Source organism: Triturus cristatus, chromosome 2_2 (genome assembly GCF_964204655.1).
Source record: "Triturus cristatus chromosome 2_2, aTriCri1.1, whole genome shotgun sequence".
NCBI classification, from domain to species: domain Eukaryota; kingdom Metazoa; phylum Chordata; class Amphibia; order Caudata; family Salamandridae; genus Triturus; species Triturus cristatus.
Window position 1 is genome coordinate 1,234,480,427 of NC_140582.1, and position 22,467 is coordinate 1,234,502,893.

The 22,467-nt window shown below is 45.9% G+C and overlaps 1 protein-coding gene across 3 annotated transcripts in view; it reads left to right on the forward strand.

The window, feature by feature from the left end:
- Nucleotides 1-22,467, forward strand: part of LOC146863473 (uncharacterized) — a 336,901-nt gene that overhangs the window by 52,254 nt on the left and 262,180 nt on the right. For all 3 annotated transcript variants that reach the window (XM_085642897.1, XM_085642899.1, XM_085642898.1), the window contains exons 4-5: nt 10,570-10,663; nt 18,196-18,293. In XM_085642897.1, the coding sequence (XP_085499023.1) occupies nt 10,570-10,663; nt 18,196-18,293 (192 nt within the window). The remainder of the gene's footprint in view (nt 1-10,569; nt 10,664-18,195; nt 18,294-22,467) is intronic.

Genomic DNA, 22,467 nt, shown 5'->3' on the forward strand with positions numbered 1-22,467 from the left:
TCTATAATAATAATAATATCTGGTTTGCCTGATTGGTAAATACCAGCTTGGTGTCAAAAGATGCCCTCTAAGTTCCTCACTTTTTGGACTGGCATTGGGAGCGACTCTAAGACCCTGCCTCAGACAGTAACATGATTTCCTTGTAATTCAGTTGATAAGATCACTATGGGGCAGAGGCCCGCGCTCCTCCGAGAACCCAGCTGGCTGGGTAGTAACACTATTAAATAAACAAGGCACCTGTATTTCAGTTTGCAAGGGATGGAACCCTTGCAAGCATCACTGTGTTAGGCAGAAGCAGCCATCTCCTGGTGAAGAAGTTTTCACTTCCACTCACTGCCTGCTCTGGCTCCCTGTAGCCCTTTGCTGATCCCTTTTTAGGTCTCGCCTACGCAGCACGCAGGACCACCATCGTCCTAACCACCACCACAAAACCCACTCAAACCACCACTGTAAGTACTACCACCACTATAACCACCACCGTACCCTATGCATCACCACCCTGCCCTAGCTACCACAGTAATCACTGTAACCTAACCAACGCCCTGCCCTAACCATCAACACCACCCTAACCACACCACATCCATTACCCTACCACTGCCATCCTAGCTACAACCAATCTCACTATCTTATCCACCACGACCCTCTCCATACCACCACCACTTTCCTACTAACCACCAACCCTAACCACAACCACTCTAGCCATCATCACCCCACTCTAACCACCACTCTAACCCCTTTCTATGGAAATAAATGTGAACGTTGAGAAGGAACTTTATGGTAGGATGTTGCTGTAAACCCTAGGGCGAGTGCTCGTTGGGCAGATTCACATTTGTATATACTTCATATTTGTTTTGTACATTTTAATTGCTGTTTAATTGAAATAAGAACGCTGTGTTCATCACTTTGAAGAAGCAAACTGCAAATGCTGCGTAGTCTCTCGCTCTCCTCCCCTCCCCCCTCTCTCGCTCACTCTCCTCCCCTCCCCCTCTCTCGCTCACTCTCCTCCCCCTCTCGCTCACTCTCCTCCCCCTCTCGCTCACTCTCCTCCCCCTCTCGCTCACTCTCCTCCCCCTCTCGCTCACTCTCCTCCCCCTCTCTCGCGCTCTCTCTCCTCCCCCTCTCTCGCTCTCTCTCCTCCCCTCCCCCTATCCCGCTCTCTCCTCCCCTCCCTCTCTCTCCTCCCCTTCCTCTCTCTCCTCCCCTTCCTCTTTCGCTCTCTCCTCCCCTCCCCTCCCTCCCTTTCTTTCTCTTTCTCTCCCCCCCCCCTTAGGTTTTGCTCCTTCCATCTCTCACGTGTCTGCTTTCTCCTCAAGCCTCTTTTCATTTCTCAAACCTCTTGTTCACTTCACAAAACCCCTTTTCACACTTCACTCTTGCCTTGGCCCCCATTCAAACCTTTTTTCTTGACTCTCATCCACTCTTTTTCACCCACCAATCATCTGCTCTTCACCAATTTTTTTTTTCTTTTGTGCCTTCTCAGCTTGTGTACCCTTCCCCCACTCAGGCTTTATTTACACTCCCTTCAGCCCCATCGCGCAGTTCCTGCCTCCAGCCACCCCTTCTCCTTACTTGCTTTTGCTGCTTTCCTGCCTCTTCCTCCTGTGATTACCTGCCTCCCCAACCCTCTACCGTGCTCCTCACCCCCACCAACCCCCCCGGACCTACTTAATGTCTGCCTCTTCGCAAACGCTCCTTGACTGTGCCCAGCACCAGAAACTCTAGTCTTACCATCACCCAGCGATTCACTGGTGCACTTCTTAGATCTTTACAACCCACATCGTCCCCCCCCATCTGCTACTGCGCAGTTCCTAACACCATTTTAGGAGCTTTCACCTGCACCCACTGCCTGTTCTCCTACAGCCTCCCACCCACCCCACGCAAGCAGTAATGCACTTAACACTCCCACCCTACACATGCGCCACACAAGCACCAACAACGCCTTCAATACCCCACCCAACACCTAATGCAACAGCAAATTGCATATCAAAACCCATTTGCATTCATGCTTCTCAACACACAATCGCTCAGCATGCAGGAGACCAAAATATGAGACCTGCTGAGTAGCAGCTCACCGGACATCCTCTTCATCACTAAAACCTGTCTCATCCCCCAGATTGGCTCCCGACATCGCCATGGCAGTTCCAGCGGGCTACAATAGTTCTCTTTAGGACCGCCTTCACGCGTCTGAAAGAGGGCTCTCAATCAACTTCAAGTAATCCATCAAATTCATAATATCCACAGAGAACACCACCCCATTCATGGAACATCTGCACTTCAAGCTGCAAATCTCAGAAACGTTCACCTTGAATGGTACCCTCGCGTACCAACGACCCGGACCGCAAGCCACATTTGCCAACCTCATTACCACACTCGCCATCGACTCCAGAGCCCACATACTGCTCTGCGACCTCAACTCTCATTTGGAAGACAGAAACGACTCCTGCTCTACAGCACTCCTTGAAAGCCTGGGCAACATTGAACTCACCCAGCTCATCTCAGGACCTACGCACACTCCAGGACACACGCTGGACCCCATCTTCAACACCATCAACATCATTAAATACATCTCCACCATGTCAATCGCAAGGACTGACCACTCCATAATCCATTTCCAAAAAACACACACTGCAAGTCAACACTACAATCATTATCAGTATTTCAAACCACAGCTGGGGCAAAATCTCAGAAACGGACCAACCCCCGTCCCCCCCCCCCCCCCCCCACACACACACACACACACACACACACACACACATCAACAAGGACCTTAATAACTTCAACAACTGGATCCAGAACTGCGCGGACTCGCTTGCATCCATCAAACCGAACAAGCAGGTCAGCTGATGCACAGAAAGACATCTGAGACACAAAGCAACACTGTGAACAGCTGGAAAGGAAATGGAAAGCCAACCACTAAACCAGCAGTAGAACCACCTACAACGCTGCACTCAGACGCTATCACCAGCAAACGAGACACCAAGCAAAAAGCGCTAGTAGACCGGAGAAAGCTCCAACAGCTGCAAGAAGATCTTCTTGATCGTCAATGACTTCATCTCACCCTCAGCTTCCCAACAACTCAGACGACCTGTCCATCTTTTCCCATGGCAAAATCACAAACATCTACAGAAACTTTGCGCACCAACCCCACCCTAGAGAACTCCTCTTCAACCTACCCACCACTAACCAAGATTGGCACCTGACCTAATGAGCAACACTCACCAGTGACGACACAGCATCATTCATGCAGGCCATTTACTCTGGGGCACCCACTGATCCATACCTCCACCACCACATATACAATCTGGGAACTTCACCAATCAGCACTACCTGAACTCTTTTTTTTTTATTTATTTTTTATTTTTTATTATAAGTTTTTATACATACATACATTTGTTATCCGGGTTCGCCGCCGTTGGTCTAACATGGTATAAAAATAGTATAGAGTACATTCCGGTCAGGTCCACCATTGCTGGCTATATTTTTATGAAGAAATAGGTCTAAGGTAGGAAAGTACAGGACAGATTGGAATAAGCTGAGGAGGAGGATAGGACAGCGATACAACTGTATATACCCTCTTGGACTGGTCGTAGATTGTTCTGGTCCTCGACAGGTTTCTTGATCAGAGCGGTTTCTTAGGGCAGCTCGTACGGGACCAGGGCTTTGTCCAGAACTTCCCATAGACCTCTGGATGGCCCTTTCCATGGGGGAGTATTGCACCGCCAAGTTATCTGCTCCCCTGAGGTGGATGACCCATTTGAGCCAACCTTTGTAGGTGGTTTTTGAGGTGTCTTTCCAGTTCGTTAGCACCAATTTGACCGCTGCTGTTAAGAGTAGGTCCAATAGTTCTCTCTCTCCCTCTGTGGGGAGGTCGGTTCGAATGAACGCCGTGGTGAGTGTGGCAAAGTTTCTTGTAATCTTGCACTTAAAGACATTGTCTATGAAGTCAAACACCCTATCCCAGAAGTTCTTGAGTGTTGGGCATTGGAAGAAAAGGTGTTCCAGCTCCCCCTTCCCCATGTTGCAGTTCCAGCAAAGTGGGCTATCTCTGAGGCCTAGTGTGTGTAGGCGGGCTGGGGTCCAGAATGTTTTGTGTAGCAACCATAGTTTGGTTTACGCTAGGACTGGGGTGATCTTATTTCGGGTAGCTTAGGCCCACAGCTTTTCCCACTCCTGTTCGTTTAGCGGTGCTGTATAAGTTTATCCCAGTATCCCTTGATTTGTTGTTGAGTTTGGGCTTTAGGGGTCGGAGTATTTTGTATAGATTGATGCTTGGTGGCCTATTGTATTTATGTTTGCTACGTATTGGAAGATCGAGGGCATGGTGTCTGCTATTTTTGATTTTGTTAGGGCCGTCTTTATCTTTAGAAATCTGTACAGGTCTAGGTCTACTAGTTGGTGGGCTTTCCTAGAGCAATGCATGCACAACTTTAACCAAGGGGATGACTACATCAGAATGACAATGGCCCTGTACCTGACCCCCACAGCGTGCATCATGGTAAATGGTTCACTCTCTGACACGTTCAAGCTCCAACAGGGAACCAGACAAGGGTGCCCGCTCTCGCCGTCACTCTTCCTCCTGGCTCTTGAACCCCTAATTCAGGACGTAAAAATGAATGAAAACGTAAAAGGGATCAACTTTAATGGAGTGGTTATAAAACTGGCAGCCTACGCGGACGACCTCCTGATAATGACAGAGCAGCCCAAGGTTTCAATAAAAGCGCTAATGTCCACGATAAAAGAATACTCTGAACTTTCAGGGTACAAGCTTAACAATGAAAAATCAGAGTTTAAGCCATTAAATATCTACTGCTCTAGGGGAGTGTTGGGGGACTCAGGACTGGCCAGGCAGACAAGCCACATCAAATACTTAGGGATATTATTCGGCAGTGACCTGATAACAACGAGAAACTTCTATCGGTAAAGGTAAAGAAACAATTGGAAGCCTGGTTACCTAAATTCATGACATGGTGGGGGCGAATTGAAACATTAAAAATGATGATCACCGATAAATGATCTGTCAGGCATGCTCCCATCTTCCTAACAGAGGACTTCCACCAAAAGATAGATAAAATGTGCACCAAATTCCTTTGGCGCAACAAGAAAGCGAGAATTAGTATAAAAAAACTAAGATTACCAAAAACGCAAGGGGGGGTGAACCTAGCAGATTTCAAGCTCTTCCAACTAGCCTTCCTAGCTAAGCAAGGCATACAGTGGGTAGACCAGACACCAGAATACACACCGGTGTGGATACAGGTGGAAAAAGCCATTCTGAACAACTTGAACCCACTAGCCCTATTAACAACAAACGCATACCCATACGCGAACAACCCAATACTGAGGAATACCAAAATAGCGCTCTTAAAACTTGACAAAAAAATGGAGGTCAGCATCAAAGGCTCCAAATCGGAAGCACTATGGCAGAATAACAATATCAAATACAAGGGGAAAACCCTCCGATTTGACACATGGATAGTAAAGGGCATCTCACACCCATACCAACTAGAAAAAGAAGCAGCACTACCTGAACTCTAATCATCAAAAAAAAACTCACGTTTGCCACTTTCCTGAAGGAATGAAACTTGTAGAAATCAAAACTCTCCTCAAGAAGCCCACAGCCGAATCAACTGAGCAACTTACGACCCATCTACGTGCTCCCATACCCTGCCAGTGTGATTGAGAAGGCCATCGACCAGCAACTCACATCCCACCTCGTGCTCCACCAGGTTCTAGATAACACCCAATCAGGATTCAGAAAGAAACACTGCATGGAAACTGAACTCATCGTGGCCACTGACTACACCAGGACCATCCTGGACCAAGGAGAAACTGCGACACTCATCCTGCTCGACTTCTCAGTGCCCTTCGACAGTCTCCCACAGTACCCTCATGAGACGACTCCTCGAAATTGGCAAATGAGAATCTGGTCCTTCCTGGCAGGAAGAACCCAAAGAGTCAGCCTGCCACCTTTCACATCAGAAACCATGAACCTGATCTGAGGAGTCCAACAGTTCGACCCTCTTCAACATATACATGACACCACTCGCCAACATCATCGCAGCACGAGATCACCATCGGCTCCTACATCGAAAACACCCAACTCATCCTCTCCCTGATGGACAAGACAACTGCTACCAGAACCAACTTCACCATCACCATGCCAAGGTAGCAGACTATGCGATCCAACTACCTGAAGCTCAACTCTGCCAAGACAAAATTACTGGTCTTTGGAAACGAGACCTTCTCATGGAACTACACCTGTTGGCCATCTCTGATAGGGCTAATACCCATACTCGCCAACCGCACAAGAAATTTAGGGATCATCCGAGACAACCAGCTCAAGAGGACGGCACAAGTAAATGTAGTGAGAACCTCCAGCTTCCATAGCCTTTGCATGCTGCAAAACATCATCCAATGGCTTCCATAGAACAGCAGACGCCCCCCCCCCCCCGGGATGTGGTAAAGGGGGGCGAGATCTTCTCACTTCCAGTAAGACTCTGTCTGTGCCCTTTGCCAATGCTCAGGAGGTTGGTGTAGGAGAGTAGGGTCTGCAATCCTATGATCACCCCGATTTTTTGCTTTTGCTTCATTGGTTTACGACTTTCCCCGGCTGTGGGCCTGCCAATCAGACCCACAGCCTAGCTGTTCTCTCTCGAAATTAACACATATGTACGTTAGGTGCATCCACTAATTGGAACTGGGCCGCCTTGTCAGTCCCTGTCTCAGCATACCACAGGTATCCAGGGCATCGGTGTACCCAGGGCCTACCAGGGGCTGCAGCATGTATTATGCCACCCCTGGAATGGCCGCCCAAATCTGACACAACTGGCTGCACGACAGCTGGGGCCACGTGGTGTAATCACCCGTTGCTGTAGGTGTAGTATTCCTACACCTAACCCTAAAATGGACACATGGATTCCTATCAGTCACTCCTATGGCAGGCCTTATCAATCCTGAAGGCAGAGTGCGGGGAGTCATGTGGGATGGTGCTCTGGCGCGAGCCGAGCCCGTCGACGGCTTGCGGAACCAAGTCCTTATAGCCGTTCCATGGTGACGCGGGCCAACTATTTGCTAACTTTGGCATCGCATCACCTACACATGTCGAGTAAGGTGTCATACGAATTGGAATACGAACCCCTCGCTAGTTCTGGCGACGGGGTTAGCATTCCCCCCTTCTAGAGGGACACGACATGGAAGTAACCCTGAACCCCGGTTAAAGTTGACTCAAGCCTCAGCATCACAAAATGGATGCTGCCACCAGACACAAGTCTGACCTCCTGCTGCTGGGGGACCTTCCAGCGAAGGGAGTTTGGACAAAGGGTTTCCTGTCGAGGGCGGTGTTAGCACCATCCCAGACAGGGTTTGTGTATTCCAGGTACGCAGGGCTGAAAGGAAGGTGATTGCAAGTGGCACCCCGGTGCTCACTGTGCATAGCCCGGCTCAGACCAGTTTCGGGGGCACACCAGCCCCTGAGCTGGCGCGAAGCCGGACAAAGGATAGGGGTGTAACCACCCCCCTCCTGGCTCCACCCATAGGTAGAACCTAGTCACGGGCCAACCCCTTTTTCTTAGAATAAAGGTAGGAGCGAGTCCCCTTCCCAAATTGGATAATCAGATAATCGGATACCTCCGAATCACGAACCACTTTCCACGAAAGGAACTCTTGACTATTTCTGAAGACTCTCCCTTGTGGCTAAGGAGTAGCCACCCTGCACCAGCAGGCACCAACTAAGCGCTTGCGGTTTGCTGTAAGTCTCTCCTACGGATCAAGACTGCCCAGCTCGACGAGACCCGAGTTCCCTGCCATCTCTGACCTTTTACCTCCCTCATCAGCTCAGCTGAGAGTCGTAGGTGTGACGAGACCTGCGGGACCGGCTATCTTCAGGACCTGCACGACGCTTATCTAGCACGCCCACCGAGGGACCCTCGAGTGAGTGCACCTAGGGTTCGAGAAGCCCTAACCCTGAGCAGCTCCAGCATCGAAGTCTGTCTCCCCAGCATCCACGAGATCTGCGTGGGGGCCCTTCCGCTTCTTGCTGTTCCCCGCGTTGTCCGACCACTTGCCGACCGGCTTGTGGCCCTCTTCACGACGCTCCAAGATTATTTCGCATCCCCGGTCTGGTTGCTCCAGACTGGCACTTGCTCCCCTTCAACAGAGGAGTACCCCGGACCCTCCTGGTCCACTCCCGACGCCATCTTGACTCCCCCGCTTGGGTTGCCACTGCCAAGATCCGCTGCCCCTTCCTGGGCCCAGCATCATCGACAGCAGACACCTTCGTGGGACAGCTCGCCCTCCATCCTGGTCGCCGCCGCGCCTCCTGGTCCGAGGAACAGCCGAGTCCGACGTCACCCACTCACCTGGTCGAGGTGACTTCAGCCGGTACCCTCCTGGTACCCACACGATCGCTGGCTAGCGGTTGAGAACTGAGTCCCCTCTGCTTTCAGGTTTCCTTCATCACCGATCCAGGCTTGGATCGCCCTGAACATCGTCACTGGTCGCCTGCCAGCAACTTCTTCTTTCAGGCTCCTGAGACTACACGAGGACTCCCGACATCTTGACGAACTTCACGCAGCCGCAGCCTCCGGGCTAGGTAACTCGAGCATCTCGGTGCTCCATCGCAGGTTCGCTCTACAAGTGTCCAGTTCCTTTTTCGTTTAGTCCCACTGATCGGATCACTCCGGAATCAGTACCTCCAGACTCTAACCATTCGCATTTCACTGTTAGTGTAGATGGTTTCTCGTGCCCCTCGGGCATTTGTGTAAATTGTGCGACTGAAGTATTTTCCTAAGAGTTTTGTAGTGTGCTTAGCTCCCTGACTCATAAAGAGCCAGGGTAGTCTTGTTATAAATAAATATCCTTTTATTTTCATAACAACTTGTGTGGTGTCCTTTCACTTGGTGTTCAAGGGGTATATGTGATGGTAAACAGCTGGCTTAACACGCCCTCTAGAGTTTAGCCTAAGACTGCTCGTATCCATGCTACTAGGATAGCTGGTCTAAAAGGTTGACTTACAACCAATCATCAATAAGGGTCGTTTGGAATGATACACAGTGATCACTAGAATAGTGAGCACTACATATCAGGCCAACTTCTCACAGTTGGTATGTCTCTTTGGCACATGGACACAAGGCGATTTCCAGTGAGATGCTAAGCCCATGCAGGTGCTGATTGTCTGCCATTTGCATCTCATTTGTTGGGTTGTGCCAAAATGGAAACCCTCTCATGAGCAGAGCTGGGTGCTAGTCAGACAAGCTGTACTGCAGCAGTCTCTCAGGTCCCTCTTCTGATGAACCCACAGTTTCATTGGCCTGTCTCCTAAGGCTGTGCCCCTTTGATGGGCTGACAATGGTCTGCCAAACAATATGCAGACTGTATCCGATCCCATGAATTCTAGTGATGCTGACAGAATGTACCAGACTCTCACCTACCCAACTCTGTTGAAAGGGAACCCATCCCTTGATTGCCCAGTAGTGAGACGAGACTAGCTGTTTACTTCATAGAGTTGATGGTATGTGAGAGGATACACGGAACCTGTGATTAACGACAAAACATGTTCTTCTCATATCACTTGAATTACCCATATAATAAATGGAGATATTTACAAATATGCTTTATTCAGCCATGCAAGGCGAATACTGATTGAAGTTTCTTTTTTATCGGGCACCCGGGTGGTGAAAGGCTACGAGGGAGTCAGTCAAAGGAGCGCTGTCCCATTTGTTCTCCTCTGCTCCTGATGTTAATTTTGTGGTGTGAATAGCTGGAGAAGTATCTTCATAGTAAGTGTGTAATTCAATTAAAAAGACACAAATTTACAAACGTGGAAATACACAGAATGGCCCACTCAATCCACATGCAAATGTATGTAGATGTCCGAAACTTACCCCAATGACTTTGCGCATTGGCAGCAAATGGAGTTTTTTGGGGAGCAGTGCTACCAACCTGGAGACCTCTTCTGTTGAATGTTTGTCGCAGGTCGTGGTCTATCTGGTCTAGACTCTAGGCCATATTTATTTTCAAGTAACGAACCCTAGAAATATTGTTGAAACCGCTTTTTACCTCGTGCACTTGTGGATGGAGAAAGTGCCATGGCTTGACATTGTGGGCTTTTCATGGACTGAGCTGCATTTGGCAGAGGGCTCATGTATAGATAAGTCTGTTTAGTCCTTCATTTGTGATGCCTGGTTACATTTTCCACTGTATTTAAAGGTGCTGATGTTTGAATATGTTGTTGAATGTCGTCTACCTCTGTGTGTGACTGTATGATGTTTAATCACAGACATCTTATTTCATTCTTTTCCTTGCATATTTAAGTGCCTTGTTCAGGTTTACATTTAAGTTTTTTGTATAATTTGACCTAACTCGGTGTAGCGTGCTAGCCACGTGGATAGCATTTGAGTGCATCAAATAGAGGTGTTGTGCCTATACATAATGCTACCCTAAAATGGCTTCTGCAGTGCAGTTAATGTTTCCTTCCACATGTGCTGGTTTAGGTTCTTGTTTTTACAGGCTTTGAAATGTACTAATCCCTAGTGCAGCGCAGTGTATTGAGCGATCTTTCCTTTTGTTTTCTAGGTTCATCTTGGCGGACGTGAGCTCACGCCACCAGTCCCCTTCCGGCTGACGTCTGGTTCTGGGCCTGTTTACCTTAGTGGCCAGCACTTTACGGGTAAATTCACTATTCCATGCTTTCTAGTAACTTATGTGAATGTCATGTCTTCATTGACTATTTTATCTTTGTCTATTAAAGTCTGAGCTGTTTGTTTTCTAACGATGTAAAGCAGTGGTTCCTAAGCTTTTCACTCCTGAGGACCCCCATTGTGTCACTACTGGAATCCAGGGACCCCCAAGCAATTTGTATGATTTAAATCTCAAACATTAAAACTGAAATTCGAAGTAAAAAAAAACCACGTGTGCACATCAAACAAAGACTAGACTTTAATTACTGAAGATTTTAGTATTTTTATATTTAAAATATTTGCAAAAATTGAAAAATCCTAATGGGAAGGTTGATGCTGTATCTCGCAACAAACGTTTCATTGTATGGTTTTATTTCACAGCCTGAGGCTTCTGCTCCTTCCACGGCTGGACTGGAAACCTCAAGCTGCTCTGGCAAATGTTATCAGACCAGCCCTCGTACAGTGCACACCAAGTGCAGCGAGTGAGCCTGACCACTATAAAGGGGGCTTTGGGGAGCTCTCCCCCAAGAAAAGTTGGGGGAAAATGGTGCATTTTATAACACATTTGTCATTCTAAATTAAATTGTATTAGCTTTTAAAGCATAGTAAACAATGACCTTACTATGCACCAGGATACAACAATATTTTTGTCAATCTTCAATGATTGACAATCTTCAATGATTCCCTCACTACTACCCTCCAACAATGCCTCTCATCTCTCCATAGCCCAACTGTCACTTGTATTTAATTTATTTTATAGCACCTCTCATAACCCTGTAGGGTGTCGGAGCACTTTACATCACACACAGAGAGAGACAGTGAATCGTTTGTGTGTAAATCAGTGAATAGAAAGTGTTACATAAGGCAAAGGGGACTACAAGGTGTAGGATTCACATGTCATCCATACTGGTAGTCATTTTTTAAGAGTGCTTGGTCTGGAAAAAGCACAAACTCAGGATTCAGGACATAACACAGGGGTTAGCGTTGACTTTAATAGGCTTTATTTCTATCCAAACATACCTTTTTAGCAGCATTGGGATAATAAAAGACTGGGAAATAGCATAACTTACTAACTTGTAACCTGCAGTTTGCATGCAGCTCTTTGATGACAGTTCACACTGTGCTAGACTACGATTGGAACTTGTGAACTTCACAATAACAAAAGAATCTTTGTGGCATAAGCAGGAACCCACTGAGTTATGCACAAAACAAAATACTGTTTTTTAAAAAAAATGCCTGGTAGACATTCTTTGCAGCAGGCATATTAACCACCAGCGCTTCCTAAGATGAGTCAAAGCTGCCACTGGACAAAACCCCCATCTCTACAGCAGGTACATTAATCACCGGCGTTATCTTGACACTTTTATTGCTGCCTAAAAACTGCTGATTGTATAAGGAACTTTGTAGTGTTTTTAAAACTGCTGCCTGCGGACCCCCTAGGAATGTGTCATGGACCCCTGGGTTCCTTAATTACTTAGAAAGAAATGTAATTGAAATGCGGTTCCTTGAAACAGGCAAAATATGGACCTCGCAATCAGTTGAAGCGTTAGCCAAAGAAACAATAAAACTGAGGCTGTAAATTGTATTGAAATGCTTGGCCCAGAGGCAACCATCATCCTGGGTGTTTAAATACTGGTGTGCAGCGTTCAAGTAATGAAACCACCATAGATAGGATATGTGGCTCTCTACTCAACCCTGTCAGACGAGGACAAAGCCGAGTATAATCTTTAAATGTGGGATGAACTTGACTGGCTTGTGAAACACTCGCTTGAAGATGCAATATAAGGAGAATTCAGCTCTTTGTTGTGGATGGGCTGGTCTGCAGATGTTTTTATTTATTTTTAATTGACCAATGACCTCGTAGTGTTTCACACTTCACTACAGTGCTGGTCTAGCTCCAGGTCTGACACAATTGCTATTGTTCCTCTCTCGTGGAATCATATCCCAGCCTGCTCAAACATCCATGGTTTGCAAAGCACATGAAGGCTCTTATCAGTTGTTCTTTTGAAAAACCCTGGCTTGTTGCAAACCGCATTTGCTGTGAAACTACACGGTCCTACTTGCAATTATTATTAATAACATTTTGCTTGACTGTTTTCCAAACCTATGCTTAAGGATTTTTAGAGATCCGAAGAAGTTTTTGAGCCTGTTAAAGCCAAGTCCTCGGTATGTAAAATTTCTAGCTATCTCAAAAGCAACTGTCAAAGAATCCAAGAAGTCTGCCTCATGCCCCCCGAGGCATTTCAGCTCGTGCCACGGTGCAAGTGAGTTAGCTGGCTTCCCTTGTAGCCGTGTAAGGGCCACCTTCGACTTCTGCTGCCATCAGGTACGCCTGGGTCTGACCGTTTGTTCATTAAAGGTATTTCTGTAGAACTGACGTTGCACAAGAGCAGCGCATCACTTTACAAGTAATAGTTAAAAAGAACAGTAATCTTGGCTCATTATAGTTGGCAGGAGCATCTATAATAAATGTATATTTGGCAGTGTCTACACAGCTAGTTTTAATTTGAAAAGGTGGATTTTTTAGGGATGTTTGGAATGGATGTAGATTATGGGTCCGTTTTAGGTTCTCTGGGAGTTGGTGCTAAATTCTTAAAGCTTGACATTCAAACTCATTTAGCTCTTTGTCTTTTTGGGATCTCCTGCAGGTGTGGTGCTTTCCTTCTAGTGTTCACCTCCTGAGGTGCGTAGGTCGTACTTTAGGTATCTGGAGAATCTTTGTAATCTGAATTTACTGCACCTCTGAGAAGGCCAATTACTGTATGTGGAAGGGCTTTGAACAGAGCCAAAATGGGTTTTGGTGGACCTTGGAGTAGAATCCTACCCCACCAGAGTGAGAGACTGGATTGGGCACCAGGGCTCTGAAGTCAGTTTTAGTTTCTTTAGTAGGAATATTTGGAAAGAGGTAGCTTAGGCAAGTTTCTGAATGTTGGGTACCTTAATGAGATCTTGGTTAATAGTGATTATACGGGATGTGGCAGATGGGACCACTCTGGGAGTGATGTTGAGGTGAGTGTTGAAGGAGCAATTCATAGACTGGCAAGGGTATTTCCAAAGAGTAGATTCGTTGCATTTGTGTTTTTACTAGATTTACTTTTAGGAAGAAGGACTTCTCCAGGTCATGGTTTCAAAGAAGTATTTTAAGTACATAGGTTTATTACTGTAAGACAGAATAATGTGCCCAACTGTTTGTTTTTAGGGTCTCCACAGCATTAAACCAGCTTTCAGTGGCGTAGGAAACTCCCCACTTTTGCAACTTAAGCGGGAGCTGTGCTAGATTGATGAACTGGGTCCCACTAAAACATGAATTTGTTATTTATGGACTTCTTCTGTACGCACAATTTGACATAGGGCTGTGGGGCATGGCTGATATGAAAATTTTACGAAATAAAAATAGAAAAATGATGAACTAGGGATAAATAACGTTCTTACAAATAGAAAAAGGGAGCATGTGAGAAAAGCAACTAAGAGAATATAAGCATGAGAAATAAAGATAGATGGGTTAAGAGTAAAGAACAGGAGGAGTTGGGGAAAGTGATAGGAAAGTAGACGGAAAAGGTGTACGGTAGGATGGAAGAGTGAAAGGGAGGAATGTTGAAAGAAAGAGTTCATGTAAGGATGTAATGGTGAAATGAAGAATAGATTAAGACGTGAAAGAATGCATCAAAGAGTGAAACGATCAATCGGTGGAAAGGTTCATAGAGCAAGCATAGACGAATAGACAGATGGCTGAAAGGATGGAAGAAGGAAGAGTGAATGAATGTACAGATGGAAAAACAATGGATGTTTGATCAGAAAAATGGATAGATAGATGAGGTAAAGGAGAGGTGGACATATGAATGAAAATGAAAGGATGAATGCATATATAGATGGAAGGAGGGTGAAAGGCTGAGGTCTGCTGTTCTAAGGTAGGTTATAATTGCTCATTTCACATGTTCACTTGAGTAGAGGTATTGTTCAAGTGGGGCTGGGGGGTATTCCTTTTCCAACTTTGCTATTAATGCGCTAAAGAATTCACCGGCTGAGTGTGGCATGGACCTATCTGGTGATAAATGCAATGCTTTTGCTCACTGTTTTGTAAATACATTTGCTACGATTTTTCGACCTTGAAAGACCATCTGAAGGAAGAGCAGTTCTCAAGTGACTTCTTGGTTGGCTTTTCCCACCTTGAATCTTTGTCTTCCGGTCCCTTTCTGCTATTGACACTTCTCAGTTCATTGTAGATTCCAACCTTCCATGGCCTCTTCATGGGATCAGCCTCATGCAAAACTTTATAAAAAAAACCTCCTAGTAACAGATGCGGCTGTTCTGAGAGTGATTGTAAACCCTTCCTTATCAACAACTGTTTTCAATGGTTGCACACCTGTTTTTATTTTTTTTTAAGTACTTTTCGCACCGCAAAACTTTATCCTGTAGTAACTGCCTTATTTGGCTAAACTACTGAAGTGTGCTGTCTTTCTTTAGTTATACAATTTTTGGACTAAACATTCCATTCTTCACCGCTCACAAATTGCACTGGGATAGGCGTGTTGTCAACACTAGACCTCTAGGCAGCATTTGACATGAAGAAACGTTATAGCAGGGGTCTCTAACTATACCTGTAGTAAGAGTTGCTTCTGCTCAGGGAAAGTCCCCCCGAAGTCACTGATAAGTTTGGTCACTGTAGAATAGTGGCCGCATATGTCCACATTTCACTCCAAGCACCCTTAGCTGGATTGTCACTAGTGGCCATCCAAGCATTTCAAGTGAGGTTACCAGAAGAAATGCCAGGAAATAGCTTATCAATATGTCTATTACATGCTTGTACTCCGGTATTTATCAGTGTTGGCAGGTCATGCACATGTTGGTATTTTATATATTGATTGGTCTTCTCCCATTACTGGATTCGTCCGATATCAAATTTTAAGCGCCCTGAATTGAGCTGGGGCATGCTCTCGCGTTTTCCTTATTTGTAACAGAGAGGAGTGCCCAGACCGATCTGGGAGTTCTTGCTAAAGCTGCTTTTCTCCTAGTCACAAAATGCCCTTGGAAGAATGCCTACATTTGGGGCAGCAAGATTACTGTGTATCCCACTTCTCCTCCACCTCTCTGGCAGTGACCTCCGTAAACTACCAGGATAGCTGAAACTCCACTTCCGTATGTGCAGGTGGTGTTTCTTGACCCTTGCAATCCGGCTGCTGGGCTTATGACCCAAAGGGTCGCTGGGGCATAGCCAGCCCACGAGTGATAAGTTGTTCTCCAGCTTGGCCAAATTGCTGCCATTGTAATCCAAGCCTGGGTGTTTAGGGTCTGAGTCGGGCACAGGCCTTTCCATTGTGAGTGGTGGGGTTGGCACCTTGTTACTGCCAGGAAGTTAATGAGGTCCTCTAGTTGACCAGCGAGGGCTACAACAGGTGCAAGTTGCTTGCTAGTACCTTACTCTCAAGTGCAGGTGGGACCTTGCGTTCAACTGCTACAGGGTTCTAGGAGCAGCAGCAGCAGCAGCAGTCCTCACCATAGCAGGCCCAGTGTGCATCAAACACACCAAAGGTGATGGGAGGAATATTTTCAATTTGTCTAACCACTGACAATTGTTCGGGGTAGCATTCCAACCTATCACTCTTTTGCTCACCATGCCACCTCAGATTAGACCCTGGTATATGCCAATCAGTCTTGCTCCTGGTGCAGTAGGAACAGTCCTGCCCTCTCTGAATGACGGCTTTCCGGCCGGGACGGAGTCGGCTATGCGACACACCTCCCCCGACGCACCCGCAGCGTGGTTGGAATCCCGCAGCGCCTCCCCCAGTCCCCCGTACTCATCGCCCAGGTTTACATATATATACACATACACGGCCCCAGATTCCATCCCGACCGAACAGCCACAAGCAAGTCTCTCCGAAACTCTTTAAAGCATTTAATTCTGTCATCCCGGATTGTGTTCTCTCGTAGACACTCTCTCCTGACTCTTGGCCTTTTGCTCAAAATATCTGACCAGCTATTCCAAACAGACAAACACTGTTGTCCTGGTACGACTAAGGCTTATTATTTATTCATCTGCTAGAAAAAGCCTAATGCTTAGAGATAGCACAGTGAGGGTGTGAGGGCTATGCATTGTGATGTTACCCTGTTTTCACTGGTATTAAAAAGCTTAGGTGCTTTTTATTATCTTCTGTGCTGTTAGCAATATTATGTGCACTAGATCCTTGCATTTTAAAATAACAATCTTAAAATAAATATGTTGAAATGCAAATTCCGTTACTAGGCTTCACGAGTGTGTAAATCATTAATGAGCGATTGTTGTGATTACCACTGCTCTTTGTTAGTAACCCAAAAGCACTGTCACCACCTTATTTATATATTGGGAGGGGTTCTGCGGGACTTCAGTGACCCGTCTTTCACATTCACTTGTCACCCATGGGTGTAAAAAAAAAAAAAAAAAAAGAACCTTGTGAAGCTGAGCCAGAGACTTAGGGGTTTATTTATGAGAGCCCTACGTCACTTTTGTACCACCTAAAGTGGCTCATGCGAGACGCAGGGCTCTCATTTTGATTTATAAAGCCACGCAAAGCCACCCTGCGTGGCATTAGGTGGCCTCATAAATCATGAGTAAGGTGACTCCGTGCAATTCGCTGCGTCGCCTTAGTCTGCGCCCAGGAGGCATTCCATGGGCATTGCAGTGGGTTTTCCCATGCAACACCATGGAATATGACGCTGCCCCAAAATTACAAAGATAAGAAACCCTGAGGAAGAGCTAAATCCGTACGCCTTCCGAGGTGAGGCATAATGAGAATAAATGTCTATTACTCCTCGTTTTTTCCACTTTCCATTCTGAAGCACACATGGAAAGAGGAAAACTCCTCTTAGGATTGTTTTTGTGCAGGAAGGTGTCCCATCTTACACAAAAATAATCCTACTTGCAATGAAGGCACCCTTGCACCATGGTGCAAGGCGGCCTAAGTTGGCACTAGGCTGGCACTGGCGGCAGTGCAGGGGGAAAGGACAGGAGTGCACTGCATTGCTTAAATACGGTGCATTCCTACCCTTTCACATTGGCGTAGGACAGCGCAGCAAGGGGCCTTGCAACTTCTTTGTGCCTTTTATAATGTAATCCAGGATTTTTATGTCCATGAGTTGCATCGTGTACGAATGGCATCAGCATGGGTTGACTTTGTTTTGCAAATATTGACCAATATTCTTGTTAGTTATTTAGACAAACCCTTTCAAAGTCCAGCACGTAGGCGCTGCTTCAGCCGGTGATGCATCAAAGCTACTCTTTTTATAACTGCATCCATTGAAGAGTTCATGTGTTTTCCCTCTTGAAAAAGGCAAATTCTTTGTATTTTTAAAGCTGAATTATAGAATGTACTCATTTGCCACTAGACATTTTATATATAATTTGCTGGGTCTGGGTGAGCAAGTGGATTAAGTCCAAACTTTCATTGTAAGTTATGCCAGTGATGATGTTTAACATAATCTCCTGTGATGTGCTAATTACTGATGTGGGATTACAAGTGGTGACTGACCTATGTTATTTTCTACCTAGAGCAAAATGATTTCAAGTCTGAAGAGGAAAACAATAGCTCTCCCATCAAGAGACCATTCAAGCATGAAACCTCAAAGACCTCGGTGCATCCAATAAAGGTAAATCTCTGTTTACAAGATGGATATTATGGGTCAGTCTTAGATGTATTGCTCAATTTACAAGATTGAATAGTTGGTTTCATTTCGAAGTGCATAATTTGATAACTGAAACCTGTCCAAACGTTGTAGAGAACAGTACATTTCTGTTTTCAGAGGCTCATGGTAAATTCTTGATCCTTGAATAATACCATCAAGGGTGGATTTGATCGAAAAATCCCTTCACAGGGGCTGCTCTAAGATATCTGGCCGGCTACTTGGCAAAAGCTGAGCTATGACCAAAGCAAACCTTACAAGAATGTGAAGCAGGCCTGGAAGGGGTGTAGGAGGATTGAAGAATTCCCCTGTGCATCTTCTGCTTCTCTTGCAAACTTTTCACCACTTTGTAGAGCATTTATGCAACTTATATTTCATGCTGGCATACATCATTAGTTTCTTCAATGCCTATGCCCCCACAGATTCTAAAGCTGAATCCACTTTTGGGATTATTTCTTTCAAACACTGAACCTCTGACCAAAGATCTCTTGGTGGGACAAACCAAAAACTGTCCTGTAGAAATGCTTTTCAAGTTTTCTTTCTTGAAAGGAGCCAACACTTTTCTTTCAGATATGATAAATCTGACACACAATTGTGATGTATGCGTAAAAAACTCCAGTCTCTGGCATAGTATTGGAAACTCAACCAACCAGAAACCTCTTTCGACACATTAACTCATCCACTAATTCACATAAAAGAAATTCCTAGACCACTCATAAACTCTGACTGACAGTACCTCCAAAAGGTCTGGGCTGTAATTTCTTGAGCTGTTGAGAATCTTATTTGCTGCGGAATCTTCCACTTCCGACACGTCACATCACTTCCTCCTGACACGTCTTAAGGTACATGCAGTATTTTTGTTGGCTGTGTCATACGCGCATTCGCTGCTTGCATTTATATTGTCTAGCTTGGCCATCTGCTTCAGCTCTTTAAGTGCCTTCTTATTGCTACAATACACCTGGTTAATTTTACTTTATACTATACAGTGGCTGCTATTTTTGCTACTCCTGATATCCAAGGTACTTTGACGTTTTATTACCTTTTTATGACCTGAGATCTCCTTTTCTGCATCAGCAGTTTTATGCATCCTCCCCTGTACATGTATGCAGTTCCGGTGCTCTGCACTCCTAACATTTGTTTGTACGTGATATTTATATTTCACAAACATAGCCGAAAGGCATCGGAGCGCTGTACATGGTCAAAGGCAAAGATGGCGTATGAAAGGAGGCATTATGGTGCAGTGTTCGTTAAATAGGTGAGTTTTCAGACCTTGCCAAAATTAGAGATGGCTAGTGGCAGGCATGATGAATACAGATTTTATTCCAGGTACTGGGTACATAGATGAAAAAGGCTGTTACCTTATATTTTATCTTTTTTTCTCCATCCTCATGGTGTCCTGGCTGCATTTGTGCCAAGCCTCACTGGAGATGGTGAGCTTCTCAGCCAGGTAGGCAGGGAGCTGGTCATGATGGCTTTGTAAATGCTGCAGCTTGTTGTAACAATGGGAAGGCCGGCAGGTGGAGCCAGTGGAGATCCATCATAGTTGGGGTGCTGTGGTCATATTTCTCCAGACCCTCAATGAGGCATGTTGTACCAAGTAGGAGGGAAAGGGAAGGATAGTGTGGAGTCTGGTTGCCTGCAGAGTGTGGGTTTGCCATCATCTAGATGTGGAAGTACAATGGCTTGATGGGCAGTTCTGAAGCCTTATTCTGCGAGGAATGGTTTATCTTTCTTAAGTAGAGGGATCTGGTGCCAGTCCCTCTTGTTTTTTTCTGAAGTGTTTCTTAAGCACTTGGTGTTGTGGTCCGAATCCATCAGGGTTCATGTTGTTGAGCCATCTTTGGCTAGTTTTTACTAGTTCTCTGACTAATTGAAGGTATTCTTTTTTTGGGTGTTGGTGTTGATCTTCTGGTAGGTGCTGGATAGTCTCGTCTGGTTGAGCTGCAGCCTGTGAGGCTTTGGATGTCTCGAGAGATGAGACTTACAAATATAGCTGTGTGTCATCCGGCTATTGGTGAATTTCAATCTGTGAGCTGAGCCCCAAAAACCAACTTCAGAGAGCAGGCTGCAGACGTACACCGTCCTATCACTGACTCTATGAATAGGGGCATCAAGCACATAATGGCCTAGTTCCTGAAGCTTTATTTTTAAGTCTACCTATTGGCAATGATTGCATTAACACTTTTTGAAAGTGTTGTGCTGTACACATTTGACATCAGTAGATATGAGATCTTTTTTTGGCGACATTCACTGGAGTCCAAGTCTGGTAGTCACAGAGATACCTGGTGGGGTCAGTTAGTGATTAGGGAGCCAGTTCCCCCGAAATGTCCCCTAGGTGGTGATAAAGGGGGATGTATGCTTCACACTCTACCATAGCTGTTTTCGAGTTGTGTGGAAACTCAATTTTATACCTGGGAGCTTGATAGTCATTGGTCTATTGATCAGTGCCAGGGACTCCTGACTGTGACGATTATCTATGCAACCACAAGGACTAGGAAGATAACGTTCTGGAATCTGGGAGCCCTCCTCCAGCTCATGTCACTGGACCCTGAAGTAGGGGTGGATTTGAGATTTGTCAAGACTCCCAGGAATGGCATAAGTGGTGCAGACATCCCAGGCCACAGGGAAAGTATATGATGGAGCAGATGTACTTTCCTTGATAGTTAATGACAATGCCAACTCTCGCCAACCCTGATTTTTCCCTGCTTGATGTTGCTTTTTTTGGAAGGCTGTTAAACACAATGTAGTACATGCAAAATAGTGCCTCGCAAATAGCGAGTCGCAAAAGACTCGCAATTTGCGCGGCGCTATTTTTCGTGCCGTACATCTGGCCTCTACTCTCCTAACCTATCGATCTCATTGCTCTGCCAGATGAGTAGGCTGGTTGTCTGCTACAGCGCTTTCCATCCATGGAGTGTGGAGGTGACTTTGCCAATATTTTAATTTTTCCCCCGGCATATCTCCCTGTTGCATCTCCGTCATGTATGAGAAGTGTACAAATCCTTTCCTCTCCTTGAGGACCCGTTTACCATATTATCGTATTGCCCAGGCCACGCCTTTGTTAATTCCTCTAAAAGTATGGTGTAGACACAGAGCTAATTTGTGTACTTCTCACTTGGCTAGTGGCATTTTTAGGTCTGGCTTGACATCCCAGCCAAAAGAGTGATTGTATTGCGCTCCAGTTGGCTGGTGGAGGGTTTTTCCTCCCTTAAGATGGCCGCCAAATTGAAACCTGATGATATGGCAGCATGAAAGCGGAACACTCCATGCTGTTTAGCTATTGGCTACAACTGCACTATTGTTGGGTTCCCCTTACTAAAGACATAGCTCTGCTGAGGGTGTAGTCTGTCCATCCGTGCATTTGGGTTAAGATGGCCACCTGTCTGCTACTTACATAGACCATCTGTAAATTCATACTAATGTTTGTTGTCCATTATTGATCTTTTAAGGGATGACCTTTGCTCATAATTTCAGTACTTACAGAACGCCTGATTCCCAGCTCCAAGGCTAGGCATTTTGTGGAAGGGAGTTGCAGTGCGTAAAGTGACCAAAGATTAGAGCATTGTCTGCATCTCAGCCACGCTAGTGTGCTGCACAAAATTCCGAAATGCTCCTTAAGTGCTGTTTCCATGTCTGCTTCTTACATGTGCAATTCCTGTTCATTACCATCCCAGAGTTTGGAGCTATATAAACTTGTCTGGATGGTGATCTAAAGTGGGTCGGTCATGGAGTAGGCAGTGATGGCTTGTCTTTGTCGAGGCATATCCTGCTGCAGCCTCGTATGATTCTGGATGGGGTCAGAGGCGGAGGGGGGATTGCTTTTGCTGTGGTAGCAGCCTGGCACTTTAGAGCATGGCTGACCATTGTGGGGAAGAGGAGAGGGTTAGTGATTATCAGACCCCAGTCAGTGGTAGCCCTTGAGGCTTCTGTGGCCTTGCCGCTCTGGCAATAGATTCCAAATCACGGCAGCAACGGCCTTATCTATACTTTGCCTGTTGTCACCCGCAGAAGTGCTGTCAGCTGGTAAATGATTGGGGTAACAGTGCTTGGTGGTACTCTGGAGAGGCTAGGGACATACCAGCTGTCTGCCTTCCACTTGATATCTGAGTTGGTTCTAAGGTTAGCGGTGCATGAGTACAAG